General features: G+C 30.2%; 1 protein-coding gene across 3 annotated transcripts; it reads right to left on the bottom strand.

Annotated features, from left to right (window-relative positions):
* On the bottom strand, positions 3,567-7,445 carry LOC109361299 (zinc finger protein 830). 3 transcript variants are annotated; one of them, XM_019606731.1, is made up of 8 exons: positions 7,387-7,445; positions 7,148-7,245; positions 6,583-6,682; positions 6,121-6,337; positions 4,766-5,042; positions 4,136-4,211; positions 4,014-4,060; positions 3,567-3,900 (listed from the first exon to the last, which is right to left on the bottom strand). In XM_019606731.1, exons 2-8 carry the CDS (start codon positions 7,231-7,233, stop codon positions 3,714-3,716), a joined length of 990 nt encoding a protein of 329 aa, XP_019462276.1. In that variant the 5' UTR covers positions 7,234-7,245; positions 7,387-7,445; the 3' UTR covers positions 3,567-3,713. The 3 variants fall into 3 exon arrangements, with proteins under 3 accessions (XP_019462276.1, XP_019462275.1, XP_019462278.1); XM_019606730.1 differs by having other exon boundaries at positions 7,318-7,426; XM_019606733.1 differs by lacking the exon at positions 7,387-7,445 and having other exon boundaries at positions 4,766-4,948; positions 4,985-5,042; positions 7,148-7,306.

Raw genomic sequence — 14,556 nt, 5'->3', positions numbered from 1 at the left:
TCCTAATAATGTACCAAATCAATCAAAATAAGTTATTTTATTGGAATTTGTTTTTATAAAAAACATAAATTAATATTTTATATTATTTTAGGAAATATGATTGGTTAGAGATAAAGAGACAAAGTTTTTTTGGACATAGGATCCTTGTCCTAATTTAGGTACTATATAACTTTTTAATTTAATAAATATATTACTATTGAGATTAACAAAAAAAACTATAGAGAGTTTGTAGCTTTTTAAATGAGAGTATTTAGCGTTTGTGATTTACAATTAACAATTGAAAGTTGTAATTATTCTAGTAGGGTGCGGCTTGTCCTTTATTAAATTATTCTCTCATTTTATATTATACTTTTTATAAGTAGGTTATGTATGTAGTTTAAAAATAATTAAATGATATAATAAATTAATTTAATTAGACTAAAACCTTATTTAATACATATTTTAAACTATATTAAAAAGAAATGGAAATAAAGTAAAAGGAAAAGTGATAAATAAAAAATATAGCTGAAAATAAACTATAAATGAGTACTGAGTTATTTTAAAACACGAAAAACTAAAACTACATGAAAGAGCAAAGTTTTTATTTTAGGACAAATAATCTTTTTCTCTAATTTACGTGCCGCTTCATCAATTGGAATAATAATTTGACTTCTGACATGTGGTCACATCTATTGTTTAATTATATTATTTTTGTTTTAAAATCAATAATATTAATCTATAAATAATGGATAATATGCTGTAAAAAAAGTTGTTACACTATTCACATATAAACATTAAATTTATAAAATTGAGGTTGTATAATCACGTTAATCAATGAGCATACGAAATTAAATTATTACGATCAAATCATGGTGAAGTTGCTTATGCTTATCATGGACAACGTTTTAGTTTGGTTTATATAACATTGATCTACTTAACAAATAATTCACACACACTAATGGGAATGATTTATATTTATTTTTTAATCCTCTTTTATGTACTGTAACTACCATTTTGATAAATGTTGATTTTAGGATTCCAACATCAGTCTTTAACCTTAAATAATACATTTGTCTAACTTTACCCACTACTAAACCAATTTCATGTTGACAAGTTTACATTGTATAATTCATAATTTTATTATAAATTTTTTATCTATTTAAAAAGATTGACTTCCTTAAATTATATGAATATATTTTTAGTAAAATATATAAGCTCACTCATGGGTAAATATATCCATTCTCACACACAGATATGTGTGTGTTTTCGAATAATTCAAATAGTAGCATTATTATGAAAGGAAAATGTAACAAATAACATCTTACATTCCGACCAGCCTAGTACAAAACAAAATGCAACCCATTTAAACAAAAAGTAGCATATCCTATTTAAAATGCAACTATTGGTTTGTGGCCATTAGACATATACCAAAACCAATTTGCGCACACATACATACATATATATTCTCATCTTAACCATTTATAGAAAGATTAAAATATATACACCATTCAAGAATCAAAACTCAAAAGGCATAAAACTCTGATGAATAAGTTGTTCATTAGTCACCAATACTTTAGGCACTCAATATGGTCATTGATTAAAAATAATAGCAGAAACAGTGGGTGACTTGGCAATGACACATAACTGTTACCAGAAAGAGACGTTTCCATATAAACTAATTTTAATATTCTCCTATATTGTTCCCCAAAAAATATTCTCATATCAAACAACGTTCATTTTCGTATGTTTTGGAATGTGGGTGAATCAGTGAATCTCTGCTGTCACGTATGTTCTGGCAACAGTGTTCTCTCGTTTCTTCTTTACTCCAATTATTACTTAATTTTCGGATTTCCTTCACACTTTTGTTTATCATTCTCAGCAGTTACATGAAAAAAGTTAACCATAAATAATCGGTCACATAATTAATAATCTCCTAGTACTAATGGTATGGTCCGATAAAAAATGATAATGATGTAGTCAATATATAAATATTCGTAGGTTAGTATATTAAAGTTCGGAGTTCAATACTTTAGTTACAATATGACAAGGATATAGATCAGTTTTCTCATGTCACACAAAATTAAGAAAGCTTTAGTTTTGTTATAGTTACTAACGTTTTCGTAGTGTAATAAGAGAGGTTGATAATAAAGAAAATAGACTGTATCCATGAAAAACTTTACCAATATCAGATATTAATTGGGATGTTAAAGTCATCACATGAAATAGATAATGTGATGATAAATCATTTATACAAAATGTCCTAAATTACCCGTAAAAACAATTTTAAAATATTATCAACATATGATATTATACAAGTAGATAAATTGTTGAAATCAAATTACTATGGACAAAGATCATTAATGCACATATAAAAGAAGAAATCAATGATAAACAAAAGTTGGGCTGGAAACTCTTATCCTACTTTAAATATAAGTAGAATCTAATTTTTAAACTAAAACCTAGATATGATGAAACTCGATTATATATGCATTCATTTAAGAAAAGGACAAATTAGGTGAGGGAATGGGGTAAAATTCTACCCACTAGTCGCTATCCACAACACTAATACATATACAAAAACAATAAATAAAATAAAACATTTGATTAGAAGAAGATATTTTAGTAGAGCAAAGTTCTTTTACGTCTCAACTAAAAGAAATAATAAATAAAAAAACAAGTCGAGATTTATAAATAATCATTTCATAGAAGACTTTATTTAATGCATTGCAGTACCCTAAACGTGCACATCACATAATCATTGATTTGAGAGTATGTTTCTGAAATGATGGGTTTTGGGACAGATAAAGATGAAGGGATGATGATGTAGTAGTAATGAAAAGTTGTAAACATTGGCATGTCGACCAATTCCGATTCTTGCTATTTCCCTTTATTTTATTTCTAAGTAACAACCTTGTAGATAGATTATTACTCAGAGTATGTTGTACAAGGATAATCCTAGGATAAAGGATTGCTACGTGTGTAATCAAGTTCAGTTATTGCATGTGGAAAATTTTGTATGAAACTGTCAAAATAGGTTGACTTAGAATGGTTCAAGTTTAAACCAAACCAATCCAAACACTAACGGATTGGTTTGGATGGCTCAATGGGTAGCCTGAGAATTTTTTCTTTCATGTTTTGCAAATTAAAACTTCTATCACATTTTAGTCAAGTTCGCCAAAATCATTAAAATGTAACCCGAAAAGGGAAAAACTATAAGATATAAATTGACAACATAAGCTTTGATATTAAAGTTAAAACATAAAGTCATAATTTAAAACAATTATTAGTCTCAAATCAGGTTGAGGATTAACACACTTGGGATAAAAAATTATCAAAAAATAATTCAAATTAAAAAAAGTATTTGTTGATTAATTATTGTTGATTTTTCAAAAAAAAAATTAATTCAAATGAATGGTCAATGATGAAATACATGTGTATAAATCTTTACACTCGTAAAAGAACTTGACCAAATTTGATTTGATGATGACCCAAAGTTCAAGTTGAGCGAGTGCTATGGTTTAACCTCCTTTAGACATGGCTTCCAATGAAAGTGTTCAACTAATTGGATTCATCTCTCCTTAAGTAAATTTGTTTTTTTGGTTTTTGATTCCATTTTTTATGGCCATAATAAGACAAGACGACAAACAAAACTGTTGCACATACAAAATGAGTATCAATGTACATAATATATTCCAGGTTTTGGAATTCAAGGTATAGCAACATTAAGCAAGCATTCACAAGTGTTGTGCTCTCCAATCCACAGCAAAATTCTCACCACTTTCATCATCACTCGATGAGTCTTCATGCCCAGAGGCCTTGGTTACAACCTCCTCTGGAGAAGATTTACTACGCTTTGCAGCTCTAGCAGCCTTAAGCTCCAATCTCTTTCTCTTCAACATTTCCACTTTCTCCCTTAAGATCCTGTAGAGGCATAAAACAGACACCAAGAAGTGGTTGCATAAGTAGTTTTAGCAAAGGCGTGATAAAAGAATCGACGAGAAAAAATCATTGAAGTATAAGACAGTTGAACATACTTTTGCTCTACAGATTCAGCTTCTTCAATCATTTCAGCAGCATCAATCTGCTCATTAAGATAAACATTAGATCATATCTCAAGTTTGTAGTGCATATAGCAGAATGGAATAATGATAATCACCTCATCTTCTTCCAACCGGTTATCCACCTCCTTCAAGTCTTCTTGAATCAACTTCTCGAATTCTTTGTACTCGTCTCTAATAGAGGATTTAAAGGAAATCAATATCATTCCATGTTTCAATCTATTTAATGAATACTGAATTTTTTCCATAGAAATGAACACAACAAAGGTTCTCACAGAACCATACAAGGGAGTTCACAATAATGCACTAACAATCTAAATAACCTGCAATAAGATGAACCCTTCCATAATACCTTTATTCATCTTACTAAAAAGAATAAGAAGAAACCGAGGAAGGCCATTTATAGAATGTGGTTATAACAGCAAGACTAAATGTGATTTTGAAACAAGATTGATAAAAATATCATCTGATTTTATGAATTAGTTTTCTCTCCATTCTCTTTTAAAGTACTCAAAACTCTAACTCTGGTTTGATAAAATGATATGAAAAAAAACTAATGAGAATTTCAATGACAACCTTTTTATTCATCGTGGTTAATATTTTTTGGCACAAAACAGTTTGATATTTATGTTGTCTTTACTTCCATTCAAACCAAATTCATGACTGCTAGATGTACTGGCGTTGAACTGTTGATACAGAAGTACAGAGAAAATAAAGTGGGAACTTACTTGACATCTGGCTTAACAAGCTTTATGCCACGTGCACGCAAATCAGCTTCCTTATTATCAAAAAAGCCTTCGGGCAGAGCCCCTTTTGCTTGGTTAATCTCTGCATCAGTAGTCTTGGGTGATGTCTGCCTAGTCTCTGATGTGGCTTGGCTAAGCTTTGACCCGGCAACATTATTGCCATGAGAACGACCTTTCTCATTTTCCAAGTTCGCCACCTGACTTTGAGCAGAAGTACCCACTTTTCTACCTAAATCCACTGAATTGGAAGAATCCTTTCCTGGGAGCAAATATGTTAAGGAAACAAAAAGTAAATTACACACAAAAGCATGCTCCTCCCACTGACATGTAACCCACCAAACCACTTCCTAGACCCAAGTACGTGGTTTATCTACTACTATGAAGCTGATGATTATTTTAGTAATCTATCAAAATAAAAATTTGGCACAACAAAGGAAAGCATCCAAAGTTGTCGCACCCATTTCCAAGCAGGATATTACCAAATTTAGTGTATAATACTACAATTGTCTTGGATTAATGACTAAGACATCAAAGTCTTCTTGAATTCCAAACAGATGTCTTGCTCTTAACAATAACAATTATTATTTGCATACGAAGGAACAAATTCGTTACGATAAAGAGAAGAAAATTAAATTGAACTGAAGGATAAGAGGATCCTCTATAGTGAAAAAGGAGGAAATAATACAAGGAAAATGAGAAAATATTAATTGACAAAGCTGTCCAATCCTTCTTCGTCAATGATAGGTTTGTTTGCGCGTTGATTTTTTTAGGGTCAAGAAGGCCGAGGGAAGTTTGAGAGCCATCTAATAAGTGTATTTCATGGCTCTCAAGCCTTTCCTTTCGCCCTTCAAAAACCTAGCAAACAGGCCCCAAGGAAACCCTCTTATAAGAACACCGTGTGTTTCACACCAAATAGAAACTAATCAGCATTCACTAATATAATCGCAGTTGTTAAGCCAAGTGCACCAAATAGTAGCACTAATTCCACAATGCCATACAAATTTAGTCTGTAAACTAGTAAAACCACTTAAGCTGGAAATTAAAACAAGGACCTAGGGCATACCCACTACCCAGCATTCGCCGAAATGGCCTAACAATGAATTCTATAAAGGAATAGCAGCAAAAACAATGTAAGTACCGGTGGCCACTGTTGAATAAGCAGCACCAAACTCCACACATAACACACATATCATAGAAAAGCCCTATATAACCTACAAACCTAAAACTTGTGAACAGATTACACTATCTATTCTTGTGAGGTCCAACTTTGAATGTTTGAATGTGCAAGGCTGAGAGTATATAAATGTAAACTTCATTTTTCGAAACAAAATACTCACCAGATGTTGTCTTTCTCGTGTCATTGTTATCAAAAAAATTTGGTGGAAGCACCGATGAAGACTGAGGTCTAGGCATTTCTTGTGAAATTTCGGGCTTTTTGGACCTTGATTCTGCGGGCTGTCCAGGTTTAACCTTGGGAAAGTTAGCATCAGTAACAGGCTTAGCCTTGCTATCCTGAGTTAATCCAGCTGCATTAGCTTTAAGATTACTTATTGCCTGCACAAAACAACCACCCTATCAGACCAATTCCATTAAGCTCATCTTGGGGTGGGAGAAATGGGGCTGTTTAAGAAACCATTATAAGGCATCCTCCTCTGTGCTCCCAAAATATAAGACTATTCAAATCTCAAAGTCTAAACACAAGCAAAGAGAGTCTAGGAAAAAAATACAAAAAGACCATCAACAGATGTTTAAATGTGTAAACCACACATGTATAAGATGAACATGATTATAATCATCACCTCACGATGCTTACGAGAAACTTGGTGTGCATCCCACAGAGACTCAGACTTAAGAACAACATCGCAAACCCGGCAAACAGGCTGATCAACTTCATTGTACCTGTATACGTGTATGCACAAAATGACAGAAAGATCAAATAAAAAATGAAAAAACATGCAAACAAATCATCTTGAAAAAGAAAGCTTTTCAGTTGACTCAGGAAATGGGGTTATACAAACAAGGATATAAGTAGCTATAACGAGAAGCAAAATGTAACAGGAGTAGATGTGATTATTTACATTGTTGAAAACTCAAACATAGTTGCCAGCATTTACATTTAAAGATAATAATAATAACAATATACAAACAAATCATATTGAAAAGGTATAATTTTTTTCCGACCCAAGTAAGAAACAATAAATTATAATGGGATGCAAATCATAACAGTGGGTATTTATCACTGTTACAAACTCAAACATAGTTGCGAAATATGCATAAAACGAAAAGTAATCAAAATAATGGGTATGAAATTAACAGCTCTGTATGCAAAATTGAAAGGGGCTAAGCAAATTGAAGAGAACGAACCTAACAAGGGGAGATTCAATGCGTTTTTCCTTCTTCTGGGCATTCAATTTAGCACGAAACGCCTTTTTCTTAGCTTGAGCGTCCATTTTCACGTTCTTCTTCGGGAGAAAAGGGTAGCGTTAAGTGAAACAATAGAGGGAAAGAGGAAATTGTAGAGTTAATAATGATACCCAGAAAATTTGTTGAATTGATCTATAGTGTGTGTGGAAAACGAAAGGGGTTCGTGAATTGCAACCAACCCGAGTCGATAGTTATGGACCCAGACCGTAACACAATCAAAGAAGAATCAGACCCGGGAAGGAAAACCCAAATACCAATTGAACTTAAGAAAAACATTGGTTAAATTCGATTGGGTCCTAAAAAATAACCATTAGGGCAAAATAAAATAATAATAAGAAGAAGAAAAATTATATATATATATATATATATGATGGTGTAATAATTTTTTTAAACATCATTGACTTTTAAACACAATTAATATAATGATACACTTATTGCATTATACTCAAATCAAATTGGTTGTCAATTATTAGTGTATTGCTTTGTTTAAATTATAAGCATCATTGTTGATGATTTATTTGTCAAGTATAATTGACTTAGAAAATAGAAAGTTGTAGAGAGAACAATGAGTGTCCCACCTAGAGGGAAATATGACGGATTGATACGCGTTAAATATGTCCCCCACCTGTTCTTAAGTATTGATCGGATTAATTTTTAAAGTTAAACATGTTCCTAATTAGGATGGGATGTTCCAAAATAAGATGAATCAAGATAGAGACTGGTCCAGGTTGGAAAAGGACAAATAACAAACATAGATTTTTGCTCAAATATTTAAGTATGCACAAACAAAATTATCACAATCTACATATAAACTCGTCTAAAACATGCATCTCGCATAGATTAGTATATAAATTACAAACCGTAAATTGCGTCCTTCAAACTAAAAACTATCACAATCAAGTGACTGAAAATTATAGAATATATTAAAGGCTACTGGGCATTGGCAATTAGAGGCAATAAATATTTGAGTTAAACAATGAAAAAAATGGTAAGAAATAATGATCATATGATAAGTGGTGTGAATATATTGTGTGAACTTATAAGTATTTGAGTTATGTGTGTTGAATATAATGGGTATTGATATGTACAACTATTCTTGATATATAACTATAAAGGACAGATTGGATGACCCAGACATAGGACGGGTCTGTCAATTTTAATCGGGTATGCTTTTTTTTATTTATTTGGACGGTTCAGACTCATCCCTAAGTCATCGGGTTAAGACGAATCTACAATCGGACCGGGTTTTGCTCACCCTACTCCTACCTTCCATCCCTTATCAAATCAACTAATGTTGGAGTTCACTGATTCAAGAGTAAATAATAATATCATATATCCAATTCAAAATCGAGTCTTGTAAATAAAAAAAATAGTAATGAGAGAGTTAGCCCCACATACCGGTGGATATTCTCAATTCGGACATGATTATCTCTAGTGTAAGAATACTTGTGGGAAACCAAAAAATATATCCAATTCAAAAATAAATATATCAATGCTTACTATTATAATAAAAGGATTAATAATTAGACATCATAATTTTGCCTTGCCATATTTTATCTCTATTAATAATTTATATTTTCACCTTAAATGATATTTCTAAAATTAATCTATTATTATCACCGATAATAAAGTTTATATATTCTATTTTAAAATTTCTTATTTCATATGTATGTAAGCTTTATTTATGTTTGTATTAACTTATAAGAATAAATTTATTGAACTAAAAATACATACTAATAACGATAACAATATCACATGTCATTAAAAAAATTCAATAAAACTTGTGATTTTATAACATGTTTTTCATTTTTCATCATGTTTAAAATCTCAAATCTTGAGACATTCAACACATGATGGAGTTAATAGTTTCCACCCAACTACTAGCTAGTAACTATACATAGTTTTGATAAACAACTTGATATAACTTATGGGCTATCAACTTATGTAATTTTACACTTATTTGTTAATCTTGTCAAAAAAAATTAAATTCAATAACTTAGTTTATCAGCCTTCAACTAAACGTATAAGCCTATGGATTAATTATGTTAGCCTATAGGTTTTTAGTTTATTTACATAAACATGTATTTTAATAGGATGATGTGTTGGGAATATATGCTGATATTTTGACTACCCATGGCCTCCTATGTTGTGATAGCTTAAAAGATTGCATTTTGATAAACATAAAGTCCATGCTTTTTACTCTTTTCAATAATACTTCTCAAAATCAACATGTTGTAAATTTGTAATTGTTGTCAACCATAAGAGGTTGTTATCAAAAAAATGTTGGGTTTATTCAAGTGTGAAGTCCCATATTGGATATGCGGGGAGGGGTGAAAGAGTTTATAAGAAGGAAAGGCCCATAGAATTAATGCCTTAAGGTTTTGGTTCAAGTGTCTTACTTGTGACTCTTCACTCTTTTCATACCTACGTAACGATGGAACTCCCTCGTGGTTGGAGGCTCCCGGTCAAAGTAAATATTGGCTAAGGGTTGATCATCACTCTCTTGAAATCAGTATGTTCTGTAATGTGATATATACATTTAACTGTCATATGATCATTGAATGAGTATCCTTCCCTTGAACATAAAATTCATTTAGATGATGTTGGACTTTTTTAGGCTCCACTACCACAAACTATTTAAGTAGATAATTTTACTTTGTGAGATAATAATGATACAACCCTTTTAGAGGGTGAGCCTAAATGTTTGTCACTTATTGACTTGTAGGTTAGAATTCAAATCCTATAAACATTATCTTCATTTGCAGAGGTAAAATTGTATATATATTATTCTCAAATCTCTCTAATTAGGAGTCTCGTATATTAGGACACTAATTTTTGGTGAAATAGTTATTTTTCTATAAAAAAACATCAGCTAGTCCTTTCTTTTTACTAAGGTGGATGAGCATGAGTCCACAAGTTGATATAAAGGAAAAGGAACCAGAGTTTAACAGTAGAGTAACTGCTGTGTTAAAAGAAGCTGAACTTGACTTTGGTTTGTATAAGTAGTATTACTAGAGAACCTTTTCCCTGGTGCAGAGTTGGATTTCTTATAGGTTGCTTTTCTTTCTTTTTTTTACACGTGAATTTAATGGAAGGGGGAGTTGTTACATCTTCCTTAAGGTTATATTTAACCAATAATGAGTAAGGACCCTAAGACTTTGTTTGTGAGTTGAATTTGGAGAGAAATAGAAGGTTTGGAAGTAATCTCATAAGCGTATTTTATGATTCTCAAGTTTTTTATTTATCTTCCTTCCCCTTCAAAATTCAACTCTCAAAGTGACCCTAAAGTTAATATAATATGGTATTACTTATAAGAAAAAATATCAAAAATGTTTTGGTTTTAAATATAAGTAAACTTGATTAACATCACAGTTTCTAATACCACTTATAATTGAAATAATTTTTCAAATGTCAGATGTTTTGAATGATAATTAAAATTATTTGTACATTTTTATTAAATCAAAAAAATTAATTTGTATTTTAACTAATTTTATCTTAATATGTATAATGTTAATTAAATTTATTTATAAAAGAGAATATAGAGAGTATTTTAATCATTCTTTGAAATAACTTGAGAATTATTGAGTCTCTTCCTTGTTTAAAAAAAAATTCACATGCAACAAATTACTCTTATAAAATTTATATGGTTCCTTCTACTCTATGAAAGATGGTATGCAAACATATTTCATTCAAGTTTTTTTGGAATTGAAGCAAGAGTAAGGTTATCATCATTTCTATTTCTCTATTCACATTTCATGTAAAATGATGATTGTTCAATAAAAAGTGTGGATACATGATTGAAAGTCTTATTAGATAAGAGAGGGAAATGAGCTGTGCAAAAAAAAAGATAAGAGAGGGAAATGAATGAAAAGTCCAAACAAAACTACTGTGTAGAAATGACATTATACTATCATTTAATATGTTGCCTTCTTTAATACAGGACAATAATTATTTGTCCATACCAATTCATGCTGAAATGTATCATGTGTGTAATATATATAACATGGTTATCAATATTTTGTTTGATCTAATTCCTCATAAACTTAATGAGTTATGTGACCCGTGATTTTTCTTATTTATTTAGATTGTTGCGGATGAGAGATCCAACATAAGTTGTCTGATATTCTGTTTATTCCGTTTGTGATGTTTGTGATATATATATATATATATAAGATATATATATATATATATATATATAAGTATAAAACAAATACATATGTAATATGTATGATGACAAACATTCCCCCTAGAAACAATACACAATATCCAGTGTCTGTTCAGTGCACTTTACACAATTCAATAAAAAAAACTTGATTGAAGGAATAAATTTAATTCGCCGAAAGAGTTGGTGTTCTTGCAACAAATTCAAGTATATGAGACAAGGCGTTGAAATTTTTATAATGCTAAATCTATTTATATTATATGGTTCTTCATGTAATTCTTTAAATGGATTTTCTCAGTGTTATGGTTTCTTCCTGTCTCTAACAAGACAATGTTATACGTGATTGTTTAATCTTGTAGTGTGAGTATGTGACTTGCCAGGTTCAGAAAAACGAACTAATAATTCAACAGGTGAAAATATTATTTCATTCATGCTTCAACTGTTGTCAAATACCAATTAAATGCAAATATTACTTTATTATACAAATATTTTAAATTTCGTAACATATTTATTTTTATATTAATTATATTTTATGTACTAAATTTAGATAGATAAGGTTATATCATTATAATGTGAACCTTAAAACTACTTCTTCTCACATAACAGATAAAGTTATTTCTATATCTATTAGTTTTTTTCCCCAGTTATTCTCGGACTTGGATGTAATCATATTTGATCCGGAAACATCCACATGTATGTGGAACTAACTCTCCCAGTAGATATTTTTTTATCCACAAGACTCGAACCTGAAACCTTACTTGAGGAGAATCAAGTATGTACCACTTAAACCAATGTACGTTGGTCTATTAGTTTTTATATCTACACATATTAAAAATTCTTTTAAAAAACTAAATGGCAACTTAAAATTTCTTTACCAGGTATCTCACGCTTCTTATCTTATTATTACAGTAAAAGACTAATTCTTTGGACATAGTTGGGCCTCCTCTGCCAAGTAGTGTTTTCTCTGGGGATGAAACTTTGATTGTACCCTAAACTTGAGACTTGAGAGTGTCTCACCAGTCACCACTGCGTCAACTTGTTGTGAGACTTTTATTTTATACTCATTATTATTTCAAAGATAGAATTTCTCTAGATAAAACCGAATCCAATGAATTGCATAAGAATGCTTGGTTTCTTTACATTAACATGCTTACTCTAGTCAACTACTGAGCATGGATATGTTTACTGTAATTGACTTGCTATTATAATTAACTTTTTTTTATAATTTATAATAAAGTACTTGTTTTTATTTATATTCTTACCTTAAAGTTGTCATTATTTTGATCAAACCTCCATATATGACCAACCAATGGTTGAGCACGGTCAGCATCTTCCAAATTGATAAGGATATGTTGTCATCATGTCCCAAAGTCTGTCTCAAACCAATTTAAATATTTATAATTTTATTTATTTTTGTTTTACTATAATTGGTTTGAGACAGACTTTGAGATACGTTTGAAACAGCTGATCTCTTCCCTTCCAAACCGCAACCCCGTGGTAAAAATTTGGGTTAAGCTTCATTCAAGTACGCATCTAATTCCTTTATATTAGTCTATAAGTTAAGCTTTAACTTAAATATTGAAATGGGTTATAGATATCATTGCTGGTACAACCAACTTACGTCATCCTTATCTTAGTTGAAGACAACTAGAGAAGTAGCTTTCCATTAGAGGGCAAGTATTATTGTTCTAAAATAATTTGAGTTTACATATTAGTTTTAATTAAATTAGATGTAGGTAGTTTATTTATGCATCACCGTGAAATTATATTTACATAAGTATTAATATATATCGTTAAAAGAAAAAGTATTAATCCTATACATGGTTAAACGCTAAGTAATTTGACAATATTTAAGTAGCTATAAACAGAGAAAATATGCAGTTTTAGTAAATATTATTATCCACAAAAATCATGTAGAAACAAACGAAATTTGTTCGGATTTAATTGAAGTGTGAATAGAGTTATGAATATCAAAATCAGTTACCAAAATATAGTAGTAGATGGTGGCAGTCTGCTCCTACTTACGAACTGGGAACCAGCTGGGGTTGAGTGGTTGACCAATGACTACAACATCTCACTGCTCCAAACCAAGTAGTACCTACATCTAGATTATATCTTATACGTTATCTCGTATTAATAAAAATATGTTATTATTATATTAATTAAAATTTTAAACATTTGTCAATATTATTCTTTTGTTTAATATCATTCATATGAGACAAAATATCTCTACTCTTATTAAGCTTATAAAGTTACAACTTTGATCATTATTTTAGTATCGGTCACTACCTTCTCCACATAAACTCCATTAGGTTAGCTAACAGGACAAAATAAAAATGAGTTTGAAGTTATGTTCAAAACATATATAAAGTAAAATATTAGAAAGATGATTTTAAATGTTTCTTTTTAAGGCATGATATCGTTATCTTCATATATTTATTTCATATAATCCAGCCATGCAAGGGATGCCCTTAATTGGTCGGGTTTATATACTTCCAAATAATGTTTAATACTTTATCTTATGACAAGAAAATTGTTAGTTTTTTTTATTATTAATTGTACATGTAAGAAACTTTACCAAATAATTTGATAATATCTAAAATAATGTGATTTTTGTCTCGTGAACATTATATTAGTTTTTTTTAAAAATGATTACTCTTAGGTCAATAGTTAATGATTGAGAAGGCAAAAATGGAAAACAAGGAATCTTAGATTTGTATAGCATCTTCCAATCAAATTAGAGACGTAGTAACTTGTCATGCATATAAAGTGAGTAATTTCATGGTTCTATGACTCTGTCCCATCATTTTTGACATGGTTTTGAATTTTACTGTGTTAGTCAAAGTTTCTTCACCATATCATCATTACACAAGCATTCAATCATTTTTGGGTTATTTTGTTGGTGCACCTCCATATTTCAAGCGCACAACTTTATTAGATTTACCACTATATTTTATGGTTGAAAATATAAATTTTTGTAAATCCAAATACATTAGGCTTTGGAATTTTTATATCCATATTCGAGAAATGATTACATGGTAGGGAAGGTATTAACACCCTACCCTTCATTAAATTATATGTCTTTAATATTTTTCAAATTTAATTTGGTTATTTAATTAATTATTAAAATGAGCAAATTTATTTATTTTTATTTTTGTGTCTGACAAGATGAATTTTGATCCTACGT

This window comes from Lupinus angustifolius, chromosome LG11 (genome assembly GCF_001865875.1).
Source record: "Lupinus angustifolius cultivar Tanjil chromosome LG11, LupAngTanjil_v1.0, whole genome shotgun sequence".
Lineage (NCBI taxonomy): Eukaryota > Viridiplantae > Streptophyta > Magnoliopsida > Fabales > Fabaceae > Lupinus > Lupinus angustifolius.
This window is presented reverse-complemented; position numbering and strand designations above follow the sequence as displayed.

Excerpts from the sequence above, each read along its gene's own strand:
- LOC109361299 (XM_019606731.1), bottom strand. The coding sequence starts at position 7,233 with ATGGACGCTCAAGCTAAGAAAAAGGCGTTTCGTGCTAAATTGAATGCC. Across the intron at positions 5,043-6,120 it reads CACGAGAAAGACAACATCTG|GAAAGGATTCTTCCAATTCA; the intron begins GTGAGTATTTTG and ends ATTTGCTCCCAG. Across the intron at positions 4,212-4,765 it reads CTTGTTAAGCCAGATGTCAA|AGACGAGTACAAAGAATTCG; the intron begins GTAAGTTCCCAC and ends ATCCTCTATTAG.